The sequence below is a fragment of the Artemia franciscana genome, chromosome 19, assembly GCF_032884065.1.
Source record: "Artemia franciscana chromosome 19, ASM3288406v1, whole genome shotgun sequence".
Classification (NCBI taxonomy): Eukaryota; Metazoa; Arthropoda; class Branchiopoda; order Anostraca; family Artemiidae; genus Artemia; species Artemia franciscana.
In genome coordinates this window covers 32389890-32410974 of record NC_088881.1, presented here as the reverse complement: position 1 = coordinate 32410974, position 21085 = coordinate 32389890, and the positions used below count along the sequence as shown (strand labels likewise).

Below are 21085 nucleotides of genomic sequence, written 5' to 3'. Positions count from 1 at the left end.
CAAAAAAAAAGAAAAAAAGCAGAGGATGGACAATTACAAGCACTCTATACGCGTAACCAGAGTTAGTTGTTATTTCCGTCAATTTATCTTAGATAAATTAATCTTAGAAAATTTATCTTAGAAAATCTTAATTTATTACAATTAATTAATTACAATTAATCTTAGAAAATTTGAATGCACATTATTTCCAGTCTTCTTATGAACATGGGACATGATATCATTAGTTATTGACTCTGTTACCTGATTGTCTAAAATGTCGCCTAAATGTCTAAAATTTGGAAATATCTAAAAATTTCGCCATAAAATGTCTAAAATTTCGAAATGGCACCATATGTGATAGACTGCAACCATCAATAATATTAGTAAAGTATAATATATTAAGACAAAATGCAACTTCTGACAAAACTGCATCTTCATATACAAGATGATATTCATTTATTTATTTATTTTCTTTATTTTCCTCAAAAAATGAAGAGTAGGCTACAATATAAATACAAAGAAAGACAAATGATAACGCTTACAATAAAAAAATATCAAATATTGATCAAAAACTTAAAAAGAGAAAAAAAGATACAAAAACACTTGCTAAATAACTTAGCCCGTAAATCATCAAGAGCCAGAACTGTTACTAAAAAACGGAAATAAATTGTGGCCTAAAAGGATAATTTTCGCCTTGTCTTCAAATGTTTTACATTTTTTCTTTATACAGACTGCAGGATCCTTCACTTTAAGCTTTAAAACAATCTCAGTGTTGCTAAAAGAAAGGGGGAAACCAAGTAAAAATTTGCAAAACTTAAAATAAGAAACTTTAATGGGCGAAAGATCAGAAGGTCTGAAATTACGGAAGAGGAGGGACGGAAACAATACGTGAGGCAGAGCAACAGCGCTATACGTACGACCAAGGACGTCCCGACGGTAAATACCCCGAAAACGAATTAAAAGACCAAATGCCTTGCGTAGTCTCATCTGAACATGCTGAGCCAGGATTGGTTTAAAATCTCTTTTCGAAGCAGCATAAGGTGATCCCAAATAAGTGACTATAGGCGACGACTGGAAAATAACACCATTGCCGCCAATCGAGAGTCGCCCTGACATTATCCTCTAAACAATTTACAACAAAAAATTGACATTTTTCAAAACTGATAGAAAGGCCCAAATCTTCTAAACAATTAATTAAAATATTAAAATTAGAAACAAGACTAGACTTGGACCGGCTTAGAAGGATAATGTCATCAGCATATGCAATGTAAGACAGATTTCGAGATAATGAAACAAAAGAGCAAGAAAGAGAATTAAGAGCAGTAGCTAAACATGAATTGAGTATGTAAGGAGAAACAATTCCTTCTTGTCTAATTCCTCTACCCACTTGAATTAATTCGTACTGAGATGAAGAAGAACTCAGAATTGCTATTTTGTAATTTGCAATTGTATCAGTGTATTTTGTGGAATTATGTATTATGTATGAAAGTAAATGCTGGAAGTTTTCCAGCATTTTTTTGACAATTGACATTTTTCAAAACTGATAGACAGGCACGCATCTTTTAACAAGAGACAATATAACCCATGTGTCTTTTGAAAAGTTGCTTCTCTGGGTATTATGTCATATTTAAGTGATTCCGCTGTCTGACTCCCTTTGATTTGTTCTTTGCTACATTCCAACTAAGCCTACGTTGGATATACAATTAAAAAAAGATGCAGTCTTTTTATATGTCTCAAACAATTACACTCCTATACCACGCTCAATATACATGAAGTTTGATAAAAGAAAAAGTAGTAGTCGTCATAGGAGTAGCTGTAGTAGAAATAGGGGTAGTAGTAGTAGTAGTATTTCTAGTAGAAGTGGCATTAGTAATACCCTTGATAGTAGTAAGCATATTTTGCATTTTTTCTAGTTCGACATCCCCTTGACATGCCCTGAAACTCTCAACTTAATGACTTAGACCATTTCTGGGGTATTGCTGATACGCACTTTGACAAAGAACGTGCACAAAATGTGGTTCAGTTTAGTTCAACATCCCTCTAATTATTTTCTGAAAGTTTTGCCTTTCTACCCTCAACATCATTAGTAGTAGTCGTTGTAACAGTAGTAGAATTAGCAGCAGTATTAGTGGTAGCAGTATGCATAGAGTGCCTTTTGGTTAATTCAACATCCCTCTCAACACGTATGTATAATAAACTTGAAGCATACCGCAACTAAGCCATAAAAATTCTGAAAACTAATTTAAATAATCATAAATACTTACTTATAACCTTCTCTAAGCCCATTGCCTCACTTTGCATCCCTCCCCCCCCCCCTCTCGACAGATAAATATATAGCTCACTATTATACATTACAACAAAGCTACTATTTTCTTCACCCTTCATCAGTGCTTCGACTGTATAAATTTTAGCGTTCATAGTTTGTTATTGCAAAATATAACGGGAAAATATATAGTGGAACCTTTAGGGATCGAAAAAGTATTTATGATTCTTTTATTGCAATTTTTTTTGTGGGGGGGGGGGCTTCTTCAAATTTGATCCTCCACTTAGGGTTTACTATACATCTAATTCGTTAATTAACATTTAATTCGATCTCGAACACGGCTCACCAAGTACCTCGGAATTAGCGTTGATGAAACCCTATCACTTAAGGACTATGTGAAGTCGATTTCTAAAATACTGTCGCGTAACCTAGGTATGATGCGTAAATTAAAACATATTTTCTCCCCAAATGTTTTACAGTTGTTATATTTTCCCCTTATTTCCCCTTATATTTTGTGTTGTTCCTCGATATGGCTTGGTACTTTACCCTCGTTACTTGGTCCAATCCGTGTGATCCAAAATAAGCTATCCGAGTTTTTTGTGGTGTGGGGAACCGGGAGTCCATGAAGTTGGTCTATAGTGAAATAAATATAATGCCTGTAGCCGAATTGCGTGATTTTTATATATATAAGTATCATAATGAGGGCCTTTTAGATAGTTTTGCAGGTATATTTTGTGAGAAAAATGTTCACCAACACGATACTTGGATGCGAGGAAATATTGAGGTTCCTCGACTTGCTTCTAGTAGGTCTTCTTTTTCTCTTGTTTATAGAACTACCAAGCTTTGGAACAAACTTAGTAAGGAAATTAAGGATAATGGCAATTTTAACCAGTTTAAATCTGATTTACGTGTGGGAGTTACTCGGTAGGTATGCTTTCGAAACAGATTAATTATATTTTCAGTGGGTTATTTTTTTGTATTTTTTATGTGCTGATTTGGGGTTTTATACTTATATTGTAGTGTTTCGTTGCTTATTTTTATGTTGGTTTCGGTAAATGGTCTCATTCTCCATACTTTTTTTCTTTTTTTTTTGTTTTAGCACATCCTCGCAAGCTCTGCTTTTGTTGTGCTATTATATAAAAAATGATTATTTTCAATAAAATTGTTCTACTACTACTACTACAATAAAGCAACTATTTTCTTCGTCGCTTCGACTGTAAAATTTTAGCGTTCATCGTTTTCTATTGCAAAATATAACGGTAAAATATATAGTGGAGCTTTTGAGGATGCAATAAGTAAGCATTTATGATTGTTTTATAGTAATTTTCAGATTTTTTTTTGGGGGGGGGGGGGCTTCTTCAAATTTGATCCTGTGCTTTGGGTTTACTATACTAATTATACTATACTATAAGTTACTTACTATACGTTAGCTTTAGCCAACGTATATAAGTAGTATAGTAGTATAATAATACTACTACTACCACTACTACCATATAGTAGTACATTATATTATTATACTATATATTACTAGACCAAATTCAAGGTCTGGTTAAAATTATATTATATAGTGGAAAGGATGGAACAAGCAAGCATTTATGATTGCTTTATAGTAATTTTCAGATTTTTTTTTTTTTTTTTGGGGGGGGGCTTCTTCAAATTTGATCCTGTGCTTTGGGTTTACTATACTAATTATACTATACTATAAGTTACTTACTATACGTTAGCTTTAGCCAACGTATGTAAGTAGTATAGTAGTATAATACTACTACTGTCATACTACTATATAGTAGTACATTATATTAGTATACTATAAATATACTAAATATTACTATATATTATATTACATTATATACTATATATTATATTTTTATACTATATGTGTATATTATGATATATATAGTAGTATACCAGACCAAATTCAAGGTATGGATTCAAGGAAAGAGCAAGCATTTATGATTGCTTTATAGTAATTTTCAGATTTTTTTTTTTTTTTGGGGGGGGGGGTCTTCAAATTTGATCCTGTGCTTCGGGTTTACTATACATCTAATTCGTTAATTTCAGTCTCATTGCTATAAATAATGGTGGATATTTTGGCCCGCCCCAAATTCAAACAAGGATGATGATGAGCATAGGATGCTTTGGAATTATTACCTGATATAGCCATAGGCTAAAGCTGAACAAATCCAGTGTTTTAATATAAAGGAAATCCAATATTTTCTCACCTGACTCGAGGCTAGAATCCCTGGAGATCTTCTCCGTTCCATCTTTATTAGCCGAAGAAAGTTCACTGGACTGTTTAATTAGGCTCACTCGGTAAAAATAATTCCGCCAAAATTCCTCTTCCTTCACCCTAAGAAATAAGTGAGAAGATTTATTTCGCTCCATTCATTTAAAAAAGAGCATTAAGAAATAAAGTGACGTTTATTAATCTCTTCCTGCTTTCTCACACTACAACTTTAAAGGAAAGTGAGAAATTGGAAAGAACAAAATAATTAAAATTCGGAAAATATATAAAATAGAAAAGTAGTTAGTCCTACTGTAAGACCTACAAAGGTTATATTTAACTTATTTTATTCATAAAACAGGATACGTATTCACACGTCGGCCACGACGGCATTCTGACAAAACGAAAAAAAGAACCTAAAGAAGAGAGAAATGAGGATAATAACAGCGAGTGAAAAAAAAACGCACAGGACAATGCAAATGTTTCAGTCAAGACCTCCGCTTCACCGTCCAGAGCAGAATAATAAAAAACACCGATTAAGGTTTGAATTTTATATCATCCTTTGGAATTTTTTTTTGTATTATTCTGCACTGAAGACGGTCAAGCGGAGGTCTTAACCGAAATTACTGCATTGTCCTATTTTTTCCATAGGCTGTTATTATCCTTGTTTCTCTCTTCTTTACGTTTTGTTCTGTCACGATTAGCCAGTATGGTCTCAGAAACAATTAACGGCATGCTGGGATACGAGTGTAACCCCTTCGTACTATGGCTGAATTTGGTTATGGCGGCATTAGCAAATGATAGAATCGCATTTTAAACAATGGTAGAAACAAATTTACATACAAAAGGTAATTTCTGTCAAACGAAAGTATTGACATACTTTCAATATTATTAATTCATTCATACGATACCAATATGGCACAGAAGACTGATATTCACTTGGCAACATAGGACCCCGGGTTACATCCCAGCTGTCGCGGTGCCGAAAGCAATAACCTTCATAGTCAAGAAGCGTCGTTAATCCACAGACCAGAAGCCAATACGACCGATACGATACTAATATAAAAATATGGTAGAGCAACTAATACTACTCCTAACAACTCACCGCAGCACCAAGCCACCTGAGGTCAACACAGCAACCCACGCTTCTCCTCCATCCTAATCTTTCCAAAACCTCCCTCTTTACACCTTCCCAGGAAGTACTCATTTCCCTTAAATCTTTCTTTATGACGTTCTCCCACCCCGACCGCAGACAACCTGCTTTCCGTTTAGCCCTAGACGGTTGGCCAAAAAGGACTATATTCGGCAATCTGTCATTCCTCATCTTCAGAACGTGCCCTAGTCATCTCAATCTATCTCTCCTTATAGCCCCAGAAAGCAGGATTGAACCACACTTTTCGTAAAGTCTACTGTTTGAAATACGCTCAGTCATCCGGGAAACCAGAACAATACATGGGCAATTTTTTTGGAAAACATCAAGCAAATCTTCCTCCGTTTTTCGAAGCGCCAATACTTCAGAACCTTATTTAACCCCTGTCATCACTGTAGCATCTAATATTTTAATCTTGGTTTGCAAAATAGTAGAGATGTGATACGAATGTTTATATCTGTAACATAAAATCGAGAATCGTGCAAGTTCATAATTAGCCAGGAGCAGTCGCTAAATTAACTGCAAGTATTAGTTCAACGTAAAATTTCGCTAAAACACTTAATTGAACGAATTGGAGTAACTAAAGGATCACACCATGGATAGCTAGCAATTCCTTCCTCTTTGAGACAAAACCATCTACTTCCAAACCAAAATCAGCAATAGCCAAGATATGCCCCCCTCCCAAAAAAAGCAAAAAAAAAGAATTTACTTGCTTACAACTTTTTTTCAAGGCCCGGCAAAAAAAGCAATATTTAAAAATTGAGAGCAAAAGAAACTCATACCAATGGGATAGACTAGTTCGCCTAATCCTGTCTCTGAAAACATAAAAAGCACAGCGGAGATCCTTTGAAAGAGGAAACAGCTTATTTACAGAGCTAGTCCAAACATGGAATTTAGCATCAATATATTTAAAGAGGATAGAATTCTTGAAAAAAAAACATGGAAAACTCGAGAGAAACTGAACATTAGGGATTTGATATGCTTCCACTGAGACTTAAAATAGTGTCTACATTTTGCCAAACAGGGGAGGATTTTGGGCAACCTAGCAATAGAGAAACTCGTTTAGATGTGAATATTTACTCATCAACATTCTGTATACTGATCTTTACTATTGCCACTTTTCAATTATCTTGATATATATTAAACAATCAATGATTGTATATATGTAAATTTTTTCTCGAGTTTTCTCACTACACTTTTTCCTGAATCCGCATGCCATTTTTGGGCGTTAAAACGATCTAGATAGGACCAACTTTGGGAAACTTAGTTTATCCCTCCCTAGCCCCTAATATTTTTTTTTGATTCTCTGCTGACTGATATCAGAAACCACTGAAGGTTGAAAGCCTTCAACATAAGTAGGAAGAAATTCAAAGCGCAATTGGTTTGTTGACAAATCGTTTGATTCCGAGCTTCCAGAGAAAGTCACTCCCATATGATAGCTGCGAAGTGAGTCTTAATTGCTTCAAATTAAATCCACGCATTGCGGCAGGAAAATTACAATAATAAAAATTTGTATGAAAAGTATTATAGTTCGCTTAGAAAATTATGTGAGACTGACCGTAACAAGCTAATTGATCATTTCCAAACATAAAAAAAAATCTAGATAGGTTACGACTTTAAGAAGATTCGTTTAAGGCCTTAATTAGTTTTGGAAAACATTTTTTCATATAAATATCGGTAGAAACACCCATAAGTCCTATAACCTAATGGTTTTAACTTCTGCAGCGAATAAAATAATATATACTACAAAAGAATTACTTATAACACACGGCCGTATTTTTCTTTTCACCAAATTAAGCTCGGTCCCATGGCACTAAATACACTACAAAAGAATTACTTACAACACAGGGCCATATGGCCATATTTTTCTTTTCACTAAGTTGCGCTCGGTCCCCTGTTACTAGATATTCTACAAAAGAATTAGTGGATTCTGAAAAGGGTTTATGCCAGATTTGCCTCTCACTCCCTCGGGCTATCTATCTCGGTTTTTTCTACGATTAAACAATGGCTTGATGCTTACAACTACTTGATTTTAATTCAAAATCAACGGACTCGGTCGTGATTTTGAATTAAAATCAAGTAGTTGCAAGGCATCAAGCTATGGCTAATTGTAGAAAAGCCAAGACAGATAGGCCGAGTGAGTGAGAAATCCATACTTTACACAGGGCTTTATTTATTTATTATTTTTTTTTGCTGACGCTTCCCGTCTGGTTATGCGTAGGTTTTTTCTGCAGTTGCTTTTTAAAAGAGAAATTGACGCTTAGAAATCACGACTTTTGACTCATCTTTTTAACAGCTTTGTCAAGCAATTTCACTGTTAAGTTTGCGATTTATACAAATAAATAATTGCACCCAGATTTTAAGTTAGCTGGTCAGGGGGTGGGGGGCATTCGAATCGGGGCATTTGAATCAGACATTCGGCGTTCGTAAATAGGGCCACATTTCGCTTAGGACAATCACTACTAAAAATGAAGCGTGTTGATCGTAGAATGTTACAAGGTGCGTCAAAGTATCGACTGGGATACTTGAAAAAGCGTAAATTAAGCAGACATTCATTCTGCGCTATAGCGAACAAACTCTAAATGATGAATTTGACCTGAGTTTATGCCCCCTTTGGGGGATAGCGATAATAATCTTTTTGTGCTTCCCCTGGAAATTACAGGTCTGTTACTATCCACAAAAGGGGGCCTACTAGTGCTCATTTCAGTCCTCACCCAGTCACTGGTCGTCCTGCTCAGTGTCTGAACATGAGGCAGTGCACATTGTGGAATGCGCTGCCGAGATTGAATTGACCAAAGTCACTAATGGCTGCCAAAATCATGTCCGGGTGGTAAATCCTCCCGCGCAAATGAAGTACCAACCGTGCCGCGAGGGAATATCCTTTGAGGAGCAATCTGAAGCAGGAAAAAGAAGTTCTTTTGCTAGTTCCGGTTCTGAGGATTGAGTGTGAATGGCTGCTGTTGGTTGGCGAGCAGTGGAACACTTCCCCCTTTTCTTCGAGGGATACATAATACCTGCCCAAGTCAGCCTGAAACTGGCGGGTGTGATCAGGATGGGGAAAAAACAATGGTGGACACAGACAATATTCAAGAAGGTCCTTCTACGAAGGGAAAAATTTGGGCCAACCTTATCTGAAAATACCACCACTCGAGGGGATACCAATTCCCTAAAGAACTAGACCTGATGGGAAGATTAACTGTATGTCCCGCAAGATTAATTAGTCTTCTTTAGCGTGGGGGGTAATGGGTCTTTTGTGACCTGAGGCTCAGCTCAGTTTCATGATTCCCTCTGTAATAATACTAAGTAAGATATTTATTTATTATAAATATAATAAATTAATAAATAAAATTTATTTTTAAAAAGCAAAAGTTTCTGGACTAACTGATTTTGTCTCCATAATTAAAAAAGAAAGGTGTAAAATGTCATTGATAATAAGGTTACAAGACACCTTTTGAATTAGCTTGTTCGATACGGATCATTTCTTTAAGGGTCAAATGATAATGTAGTTCTGGCAAGATACATTAGACTTGAGCCCCTTTCTACAAGGTCAAAATCAACAATATTGTTCCATATCCTTTCCTAAATTCTCTTTCCTTTAAATCGACTGAAAGTATCTAGGCTTGAAGCGTCTGCCCTCTTTCACATGGTATCAAAACAATTTCACAATCAATTAAAAGTTTCTAGCTTGATTTGTTCACCCGTTTACTATACAAGATCCTCAATTTATGTATGCTTAGATAAACGATCACACGGGGAATTTTCCCCGAAGTTACTCTGTCCTATTTCCTGGTATTTTGTTGTCTTGGTCCTAAATAACAAAGCGATTCCAGAGAACTATCGAATAAAATTCCCCACGCGATGATGACTCGCATTGAAAAGGACTTTCCAAAAAAAAACGTTCCACTTCATTTGTCTAATGTCGTTGTGTTTACTTGTGATGACGCATGAAACACTAGAGACTAATAATTAATTAATAAATAATAATTAATAAATAATTAATAATAATAATATAATAATAATAATATAATAATGTAATATAATAATAATAATTAATAAATAATTAATAAATAAAAATTAATAAATAATAATTCGTATTTTTGAGCTCTCAAGTCTCAATACAAATGTACCAAACTACTGGATATATTATTTGCTCAATTGAATTAACTAGTACATTTTATGAATTAATATCGATTATACTGAAAAATTATTGAAACGAAGAATTACTGAAATATTAATACTGAAATGTCCTCCTTTATTTGTCTAATGTCGTTTTGTTTACTTGTGATGAAGCATGAAACACTAGAGACTAATATTCACATTTTAAAGCAGATGAGTCTCAATATTAATGTACTAAACTACTTGATCAATTATTTAACAGCACGAACTATTATGATTGCATAACTTCACATGACCCATATTTTTCATAAAAAAAAAATCGATTTTTGATGATTTTTAACATGTATATGGTCATGTATAAGGGGAATGCTTCCCCTTAAGCATTCCAAACGATCAAATTTTATTTTCACTATCCTTGGTAATTTAACCAATAGTCAATGCGAAACCCCAATTCGTATAGACGGATTAATATTTTGAAAAGTATTCATATTTTGAAATATAAATATTAAGCTTTGCCTAGAATTAGAATGTTTACAGCTTTCCTACAGGAGCATCGTGTTCTTTACATGGAAGCGTTTTCCTTTTTTTCAATTTTTTCCAGTACTCCCCCAGAAAACAAAATGTGAAGAGCTCAATAAGCAGAAAAGCTATGGATAAGCTAAGATTGAATCTAAAAAAAAAAAAAACATTCAGCATCAAATATGTAAGTTTGATATCCCTGATATAAGTGCAAAGTTGGCCCTCTTGTATGGAAGGTTGTCGGAATCAGCTTTTTACCGTTTATCGCCTCATCATCCTTTGGTCCGTCTGTTCGGTTAATCTCATTGTAGCGTAATGTTTTTTCTATTTGTAGTGTATTTTACTTGTAGTGTATTTCATTTTTTTTTTCTTTTTGTTACTCCACAAGTGCCATAATATGTTATGATGTGGGTTAAAAATAAATTATTATTATTATTATTTATATATTATTGCGTATTGTAACATGTATATTATGCTTAACCTACTTAATGTTTTAATGTGAAATACCGAAAATAGGTAGCCGCGCAAAAACAATATGTCATTAGAATATGTCTAAATTCTGATAAAATAAGGAATATCATTAACTTGAAAAACAGTTCTCAATGACCAGCAAGAATTGGCACGGCAAGCTAACCTAAATTCCTCGTTTCTCCACGCTACTAGCTAATTCACAAATTTTAGATGCCACATAAATTTAAACAATGGAAGACAAATACATCATCGCGTTCAACCCGCAAGGCTCTATAGCCAAGTTGCAGGTAGAAAGGAAGAAGGAAAAATACCATGATGCCATGCTTAATAAACAATACCACCATATCGTCAGTCGGGTATCAAAAGGTCGTACCTCCATAAATGTAAATTTCCCTCGAGTACCGTAAAACAAAAACAGATTGGTTTGCACTGATTTTACATATCTATCTGTTTTTGCTTTATGGTTATCAGAGGGGAAATAAAAAAGGTTTTTTATTTGCTCTTCTGAAATTTACAATTAGGGAGACACGACATTTTGATACCCGACAGACGATATATTTCCAATTTGGTCAATAGATATCCACCGCAGGGGGAGCATTAAAAAAACATGTTACAATTATTCCGAACCAAAGGAGTGACCCTTTCAGCTGAGTCAGGCAGAGGGTTCCAGACAACATGAGAGACAGTCAGAGGATTAAAGTCCAATCTGACTGATGAAGTTAATGGAAATCAAATGTAACTTGGATTAAAAAGTCGGCAATTAGAATGATCAATGATAAGGAACGGATTAATTTCGAGGGCCGTAGCAATATCACCAGGTAATTAAAGAAAAAGGAAAAGGCATACATGAAAGAACAAAGAGACTTCAAATTAAGTAATAGCGCCTTAACAGAGCTATTTGTGTCAAGGATAAGGTTCCTCACTTGGTCATATATTTTAGAGAGCGGTATCAAAAGGGTAGACAAGGTCGACCCTTCGATCTTGTATATATAAATAAATGGCTTCTAAAAAAAAACCTGATTCACTGATGTCTTCAATTTAATTAGACTAATATGATGCATGAGGGAGATTCTCATCAAGAACAACATCTAGAGCTCGGATATACCGATTACTAAGGTAAAGGTAAAGGATACGGCATTAGACTTTACAGTCCGTACCGGCGGTGCTGATCTCCGTTTCTTGGCCCTTCAGCCGGGAAGTGCAATGGGGGGTTGGGGGCCAGCCATCCTGTGCTTTCGCACACCCTTCCTGTTTACCTTCCCCAGATTTCTCCAGGTACCCATTTAGAGCTGGGTCGACTCTGGCTAAGCTTACAGAGTCACGCCACTGACCCCCGTCCCAAACTGAAGAATTGGGTACACTGGGATTCGAACCCGCGTCCTCTCAGACAAGGGATCCCGAATCCAGCGAACCAAACCAAGAAACATTTGAAAGAAGAATTTCGGAGAATGTCACGCAAGCCTACAAAATTTTCAAGAAAATCAGGAAGCTCGACTTGGCAACATTTAGAGCTAGGGAAATAGGATAAAACTCTAGAATTGCTTTCTCAAACAAAACAGCCCCATTTGATAAGGATTGCTGGTTTTTTTCTCCCAATCACGCATAGCACTCCCGGACGATGAAGAGAATTGACAGACCCGTACCTGCGCCATACGGACCATTGGTTAGCATTCAAAAAAGTTTTCAGTAAACTATTTATTGGTCAAACGAAGTGTTTATTTGAAACATGAGCCATTTCAGAGATTTTCGAAACCATTATTCAAGTGTCATATTTTTGCAGGGAAATCGAGAAAGAGAGTAAATAATAAAACAAAAAAGCCAAAGACACCTAAAAAGAATTTTACTACATCGTTAATAGTTATTAGAATTACAATCACCCCACAAAAATAAAAGAACACCAAACTCCAAATTAGACATTATACAAGAAGAAATTTCTACTTACACTTTTGGGACAAGCTCGAATCTCATTTTACTCAGATTTTCATCTTCGGCCAATATAGCTTGTGCAATTGGAAAAGAGGTTTCATAATCAAACTGAAATTGGACACCTGTCGGAGGGTTACGAACAAAGTTCCTTCTGTCCTAAAATTTACATACTATCCATATTAATCTGTCATAATATATATATATATATATATATATATATATATATATATATATATGAATATATATATATATAATATATATAATATATATATATATATATATATATATATATATATATATATATATATATATATATATATATATATATATATATATATGGAGCAAAGCCGTTTTTCGCTAATTCGGAAATTTGTTGTCATGTAGGAACAAAACTACCATGAATAAATCTACTACCCAAGCTGAGGTCCAGGAACATGTTTCTAAAATCTATATCTCCACTTCCTCCTCCCTTTAGGATATTAACCTTGCACATACTACTGATGCTAGTTAAAGACTGATCCACGGTCCCTTACTAACCGAGGCCTGAAAAACGCGTTTTAAAAAAGTTGTCAAGTGAAGAATTCAGAAACAGTAACTATTATACAGATTTAACAAAGTAATAAGAAAACGATTTTTTTTTTAAATTAAAAAATAGCATTAGAACTCTTAAAGATGGCGTCGAATCAAATCAAAATAGCCATTGTCGACATCCGTTGATTGCAGGTTTACAGGTCCAGAAGAACAAGAAGAATTACTTTCTTGCATGGGTAACAGTGACATATCTCTCCTTTTTCTTTTCCAGAGCTAGCTGTTTGCTGAAAGATCTTTGAAGGATGGTGATTTGAAAGCTAATAGATATGGGAACAGAAACAGATATTGGACTTATATCAAGGTTTCTAAAAATTAATGATATATCAATATTCTTATTCGATATTCCATAATCGATATATCGATTTCGATATTAATGATCAGCTCTTTATTCAGATTAACTCTTGGCTTTGTCAAAGTTAAATGAAAAATTGTAATTAAAGTGTATTTTGCACAATTTTATTTTTAACTTTGAATAGTATAAAGTCAAACAGTAAAAACAAACATCGATTACATAAACGAACATTCAGATTTGAAATTACTCAGGCTCAGGATAAAGAAAGATAACCTACTGGCAACTTTTGGCTTTTCAAAATCAGCAACATGTCAATGTTTTCCCCTGAGAATTTATTTCTATTCTTCATTGATTAAATAAAAAAATAAGTTTTTTTTTCAAATGAAAGTAAGGTTCAGCATTAAAACTTAAAACGAGCATAAATTAAGCCTACTCCGTATATGAGAGGGATGCCCCTCATATAAGTTTTTTTTTAGTATTTTGAAAAAGCTTCTAATTAAAAAGTCAAACTTTGCCGTATAGAGCGAGGTATGGAGGGGATATCTCCCCTCACATGCCGTAGGATTTCTTTTCGTTTTAAGTTTCAAAGTTCCTCCCTAGTTTCAGTTGAAAAAAGTTTTTTTTATTTAATTTCTAATCGTTGTCAAATAATACCGGTAAATCTGCCTCTCTCCTCCGTGTAAAATTGCCCCTCTCCCCAAAAAAAAATTCCTCCATGGAAAGTTCTTTCTGCTTAAAATATTCCTCCCCCACGGCAAATCCGCCCCTGCTAAAAAAAAGCGCCCCTGCTGCGTTGTTCTACTTTCAGTTGAAAACAAGACTTCTTTTTCATATAATTCCTAATCTTTTTTTTCAAATCATGCCGGAAAAACCCCTAGACGAGAAATTTTCTGGAAATTCCATCCTCCAAATGGAAAGTCTCTACCGCAGAAAATTCTCCCATGAAGAATTTCTCCTTCAGAAAATTTCCCCATGGACAATATCCCCTGCAGAAAATTCCGCTATGAAGAATTTCTCCCACAGAAAACTTCCTCATCGAGAATTTTTCCCGTGAGAAATCACTCCCTCCCACGAAAGAATTCCCTAGACAATTTAAATCTTTCGGAAAACTTCTTCTGGACAGTTTCCCCGGAACATCTCTAGATATAAAATTGAATCGGAAAAGAGAAAGTAAGACAAACTTGTGTAGAAGTTCTGGCAAATTCTCACGCGTAAAATTCTCCCTTGCAAGTTCATCTCCAGAAATTTCCCTGTCCATCTAAATTTTCCCCGTGGAAAATCCCCCACCGCGGACAATTCCCCTTCCCTAAAAAACTCCTGCTTACTTGTAAATAACAAAAACTGTGTGTAAACAATTGGAAAAATCCATAACTCATAGGGGGGGGGGGGTCATGAAAATTTCCCAGAATCTTCTCAATATGAAAAATTGAATCGGCAAAGAGAAAGTAGGACAAATTTCGTATAGGAATTCTGAAAAATTCTCCCTTGTAAGTTCATCGCCGGAAACCTCCCTGCCCATGGAAAATTGTACGCATGGAAAACCTCCCCACAGAAAATTTTCCCTCCCCCAAAAATGTATGTCTAGTAACAAATAAAAATACTGTACGTAAACAATAGGTAAAATTCATAACTTAAAGCCCCTCCCTCGCGTTATGGGGGGCCACGTTATCTCCAGAGGCAAGGCCATATCCAGGGGGATATAGTGTTTCCGGGGGCACACTCATTTGATCTTTCAGCTAAGATGAACAAAATGAATATCTCGAAATTTATCTTTTGAGCAGACAGAGAACACAATTTATAATCAAACAGAAAAAATGAATGGGCTATTATTAACAAGACGACGACATCAAGATATCTGTGGAGAATGGAGGTAGAGTGGTGTTTTATAAAATTCTATAATTAGTACTTGAAATTGCTCCAATCTTTTATTTCAGCGGGGAATGTCCTTCGACTTCGAACGAGAGCCTACTGTCGCAGTGTAGTCCTAAATCAGCCAAAGCTAAAAATGTAAATGTATTTTTTTTTGTAGAATTTATATGCAAAAACTTAGACAATATATATATTTGTCCAAAATTTTTACTCCTTGTTTGGTAAAGGGATGTAAATAGAGTTAGGAAATGTAGTTGGGTGGAAATTTTTTTTAATATTTTTGGACGAGCACAGTTCAAGATCTAAAATTGATATTTTATTCCTATTTTAAGGGAATTCTCATCGTTTCAGCAATAACTGGAAAGCGGAGACAATTTTCAAAATAAGAACAAAATTTCCCCTCAAACATAATAAAATAAATAGGCTGTTATTAACAACACAATGACGTGGAAACATCTGTAGAGAATGTAGTTGGAGTAATGTTTCATGAAGAAATTGTACAATTGGATCTGTCTATTACAGTCTGAATCATTAGAGGCAAAATCCTCAATTTCATTTTCTTTTTGTGCTAGATGGACAGAGATTTTAAACTTGCAAAACTAATTAATTAATTACAGAGTTGATCTTTAATGTCCATAATTCCAGGTTTTTTTTAGAAATGAGGGTATATCCAATTAAAAATCCTACAATGGCATCGACATAGGGGTTATATTAACAAGTAAAATAGCGTGGCAATGTCCTTTGGCGTATTAGGCGTAAATACTCTATATTTCCCTTCTAGAGGAAAATGAAGCTTCATTTCACAGCTTGCCAAATCTTAAGGAAATGGCATGTCAAAAACAAGACTTTCGTGAGGGGTGAGTTGTTAGTAGTAGTAGAAGTAGTAGTACTTACTATTATTATCAATATTCATTTTCCACCCCCACTATACAATAGTATTATACGTCCACTATACATGTAGAGTAACACATAGAAAAAAAAAACACATAAAAATATATTACAAGACACTTATAGAGTAATACATAAATAATAGAAAAAGACATAAAAGGTGGGAGAAATAGAGAAAAAAACTAACTGAACTAACGTAATTAGGCAGTGATGCGGAGAAATACAGACAGCTGTGTTTGACAGATTTTTGTGCAATAATTTAACTTTAATATGAAGAACAACAAAATGTCTACCTGGCTTTTCACCCAAGCTGAAAAAAAAACAAAATTTGAAAAAAATCACAATAATTATTTTAGATCCTTTTCAATCCTTTATCCAAAAAGAAGGAGAAAAATTTCAGGAGAGAAAAGGATTGAATGATAAGAAAAACTCAGTAGAGCTTGGCCAACGTACATCTATTATATTCCCTCTACCAGCAAAAATTTCAGCGTATTCTAATCGGACTTTCTTATTAATATCTGAGACTGTGTACCGGCGCAGGTGCTGGAGACTGTTAGTAATCATGTCAAGTTGGTTTATGAATTAGTTTAATATTGATTCATTTATAAACGACAAAACATTCAATTCTTCCACCATGCCACGAAGATCGAAGTTGGCTGCGCCTCATAGATGGAGCCACGAAGTGGATTTTCTAATTAGTTTAATACTAATTAATTTATAAGCGACAAAACATTCAATTCTTCCACTATGCCAAGGAGATCGGAGTAGGTTGTGCCACATAGATGGGGCCACGGAGTAGGTTTTCTAATTAGTTCAATACTAATACTTTTATAAGCGACAAAACATTTTTCTTCTACACCATGCCACGGAGATCGAAGTTGGTTGCGCCACACAGATGGGGTCAAGGAGTAGGTTTTCTAATTAGTTTAATACCAATACTTTTATAAGCGACAAAACATTCAATTCTTCTACACCATGCCACGAAAATCGAAGTTGGTTGCGCCACATAAATGGGGTCACGGAGTAGGTTTTCTAATTAGCTTAATACTAATACTTTTATAAGCGACAAAACATCCAATTCTTCTACACCATGCCACAGAGATCGTAGTTGGTTGTGCCACATAGATGGAGCCACGGAGTAGGTTTTCTAGTTAGTTTAATACTAATACTTTTATAAGCGACAAAACATTCAATTCTTCTACACCATGCCACGAAGATCGAAGTTGGTTGCGCCACATAAATGGGGTCACGGAGTAGGTTTTCTAAATAGTTTAATACTAATTCATATATAAGCGACAAAACATTTGATTCTTCTACACCATGCCACGGAGATCAAAGTTGATTGCGCCACACAGATGGGGTCAAGGAGTAGGTTTTCTAATTAGTTTAATACCAATACTTTTACAAGCGACAAAACATTCAATTCTTCTACACCTTGCCACGAAAATCGAAGTTGGTTGCGCCTCAAAGATGGAGCCACGGAGTGGATTTTCTAATTAGTTTAATACTAATTCATTTGTAAGCGACAAAACATTCAATTCTTCCACTATGTCACGGAGATCAGAGTTGGTTGTGCCACATAGATGGAGCCACGGAGGAGGTTTTCTAATTAGTTTAATACTAATACTTTTATAAGCGACAAAACATTTAATTCTTCGACACCATGCCACGGAGATCGAAGTTGGTTGCGCCACACAGATGGGGTCAAGGAGTAGGTTTTCTAATTAGTTTAATACTAATACTTTTATAAGCGACAAAACATTTGATTCTTCTACACCATGCCACGGAGATCGAAGTTGGTTGCGCGACACAGATGGGGTCAAGGAGTAGGTTTTCTAATTAGTTTAATACTAATTCATTTATAAGTGACAAAACATCTAATGTTTCCAGTATGCCACGGCGATATGGATACTGGGTTGTAGTCCTATATTAGGATACGCAAGAGATTATAGGCAAATTTGCGACACCCTATATCTACGAAGAGTTTGCGATTAACCTAAATAGAGTTAGTAAAAATATTAAAAACTTGAAGTGTATACAAAAGCATTTCAGAACGAATTTCGTTTAAGGAATTTAATTCATAAAAAAATATTTTTCATTTGATTTGAAAACTGGTAAACTGAAAGAAGTGAAGAATTGGGTTTTACTAGAACTCTTGAATATTCAAAGTAAATCGAAGAGAACCATAAAATACTCCTCAACTATTAAAATTTTGCAATATTAGACTTGCATATCAAAGCACATCAAATAAGGAACTTCAATGGGTGTCATGTTAATATATATTCAGGTTTCCGAAGAGCTGGAAAATCAGAAAATAACTTCGGTGCTTTGATCAAATGAGATGATGGCGCCTCCTCGTATTTCTATAAACACTGTAAACACTTTAATTGTTTGTGAATAAGTTTGCCGGGTATTGCATAATGAATGGACTAATTGGGATAAAGCTTGCTTCCTCTGGTGCGAGATCATAAGACGGCATGAAAGGGGGGTTGAGTTTGAGATTAGTACTAATATCCCGCACTTTGTTTTTTATGCGGTTTTTTTTTTACAAGCGTGACCCTCTCTGACAGGAGAAAGTGAAAAACAGATGGGGAAAGTTTTTTGAAAGGGGATGAGCCGTCCAAGCCAAGTTGTTAGAACACTGGGCTTGAGATCCTGAGAACAGAGGTTCGAGTCCAGGTGTAACTGGTTATTTGGTTTGGAACGGGGGTCAGTGAAGTGACTCTATAAACTCAGCTAGAGTCTACCCAGCTCTAAATGGGTACCTGGAGAAATCTGGGGAAAAAACGTTGGATGATTTGCCCCCAACCGCGCACTGGACTCTCTGCCAAAGGGAGTGAATCAGGAGATCGGTACCTCTACAACGCCGACCATTGGTCAGCATGCGAAAGGGTTTTCTTTAGTTTGTTTAGACGGAAGGGGGGGCTCAGAAATTAGTTTTCATGTATTCATATCTTGTACAACTTGGTACGTGATATTATCAGGGCGTTTTACATTTAGAAGAAGGGCAAGAGAAGGGTGAAAAGGAGAGGGGTCTGTGAAGATATAGGGGGAGAGGGGGTTTGAGCATTCTACTAATTTAATTATCTCTTTTATTATACTTGAAGTGTCCATTTACGATTCTGTAACATAGTGGTTTTCACGGCTACTTTTTGCGGCAAGGTATCCGATTATATTCAAGAGGAAATGCAATTTCTTGATTTAGTTAATAAATCAAGCAGGTAACGGCAGGAGAGCGCGCAGAACAATGTCCGGTGATTTTGTTAAAAGGGAGGGGGTTAGGTTAGTGGTAGAGAGATTAAAAACACTACAAAGATACAATCCCAAAAACAGTGAATAGACTATTAGAAGGGTTCCAGAGATACGTCAAGCAAATTCAATATTGAAATTCAAGATTATAATTCATTCAACTGCTCTGATGATTATCTTTTGAGAGAAGTTAGTCCAAACCATATTTGGGTTTTGACAAATCTCTTAATTTACTTGAAAATGTTAACTATATATATAGACTACCCAATAAAACTGTAATTATCTAGACATAAAAGAAGGACTTACCGCTGACAAGGAAAGTATCTGCTCTTTTAAGTTGTCTTCATCTGGGTAGCCTACCCAAGGAGGAAGCGAGGCATCTGTAGACTTTTGCTTGCTCTTAACAAAGTTATCTTGCTCCTTGTTAAATTCAGATAAAAGCGACTACAAGAAAAAAAAACAGCGTTATTTATAAGAAATATGAGTCTCAAACCAACTAGCATATCCAAAACTTTCCCCAATGTACGTTAATGTGTTCCTCTAGTGTATATTTAGTCCCTCAACCTATTTGCAGAGGTGTATATATTTTATAAAAGATATAGGACGTGAAATGTAATTGGGACGAAAAATTTCTCATTTCTGGCTCAAAGAGTATATTGCTTAATTTTATGTATCGTACTAGGGTCAAAACAGGGGATAACTTACACTCCCATAATATTAAAAGGATGGAAAGTAAGCTTTTCACTTGAACAGTTTTGCTGTGTTGCCACAGCAAAAAAGAATTGCAAAATCAATAATAAGCAACTAAATAATGTAATTTTGATTATGGTTGGTATAGTTCAGACTCTTTTCAGTAATTCACGTAAATTTGACTGTGCAGGCTTTTACCATAAACTTTTGCAATAAACTTTCTTCACTGAAATAACAGTTTACATTCTTGAATCACCTTTAAATCACTTAACAGTTTTGTTCAAATTTTTTTTTAAATTTACGTTAACATGCAGTAAAGTTCGTTCTTTCCTAGGTTGCATCTGGCGCTGCAACCATGATACACGACCAAAAGTTCAAAACTCAGCTGTGCAAACCCTACCACCCTACCCTACCCCGTCTAACCACCCAGGTCAGCTGGGCGGTACTACCGCCCAGAAATTGATTTTGGTGATGAAATTATGAAAAAGTATTTACCATATTAATCCAAACAAGAAGAAAAACAATTGAACAAGTTGAAATTGAGACGGACGACCAATCGGATCTTCCGGGCGACTCTTATATCAGATTAAGAAACCCTTTTTTAAGGTCACACCTACTTTTACTCCTCGAAGTTCCAAGAAAATTGAAAACAGAACACAATCATTTGAATGCTACACAATGTTTGAATGATTAGAAAGCTTACACAATCCACATTTATCAAAAGAAAGAAAAGAATAGATTTTTAACGAAAAAAATCTCCTCCAGCAGTTTTTGGTTGCAGCGAGTGGAAAAAAAATGTGGATAAAAATAAACAAAAAATAATCTAAAAACATAAGGCACCAAATAGCTTACATCGAA

General features: G+C 35.1%; 1 protein-coding gene across 3 annotated transcripts in view; it reads right to left on the bottom strand.

The window, feature by feature from the left end:
* Nucleotides 1–21085, bottom strand: part of LOC136039575 (synapse-associated protein 1-like) — a 59327-nt gene that overhangs the window by 8300 nt on the left and 29942 nt on the right. For all 3 annotated transcript variants that reach the window (XM_065723425.1, XM_065723424.1, XM_065723426.1), the window contains exons 6-8: nucleotides 19844–19981; nucleotides 12665–12804; nucleotides 4465–4592 (exon numbers count right to left, since the gene is read on the bottom strand). In XM_065723425.1, coding sequence (XP_065579497.1) covers nucleotides 4465–4592; nucleotides 12665–12804; nucleotides 19844–19981 — 406 coding nt within the window. The remainder of the gene's footprint in view (nucleotides 1–4464; nucleotides 4593–12664; nucleotides 12805–19843; nucleotides 19982–21085) is intronic.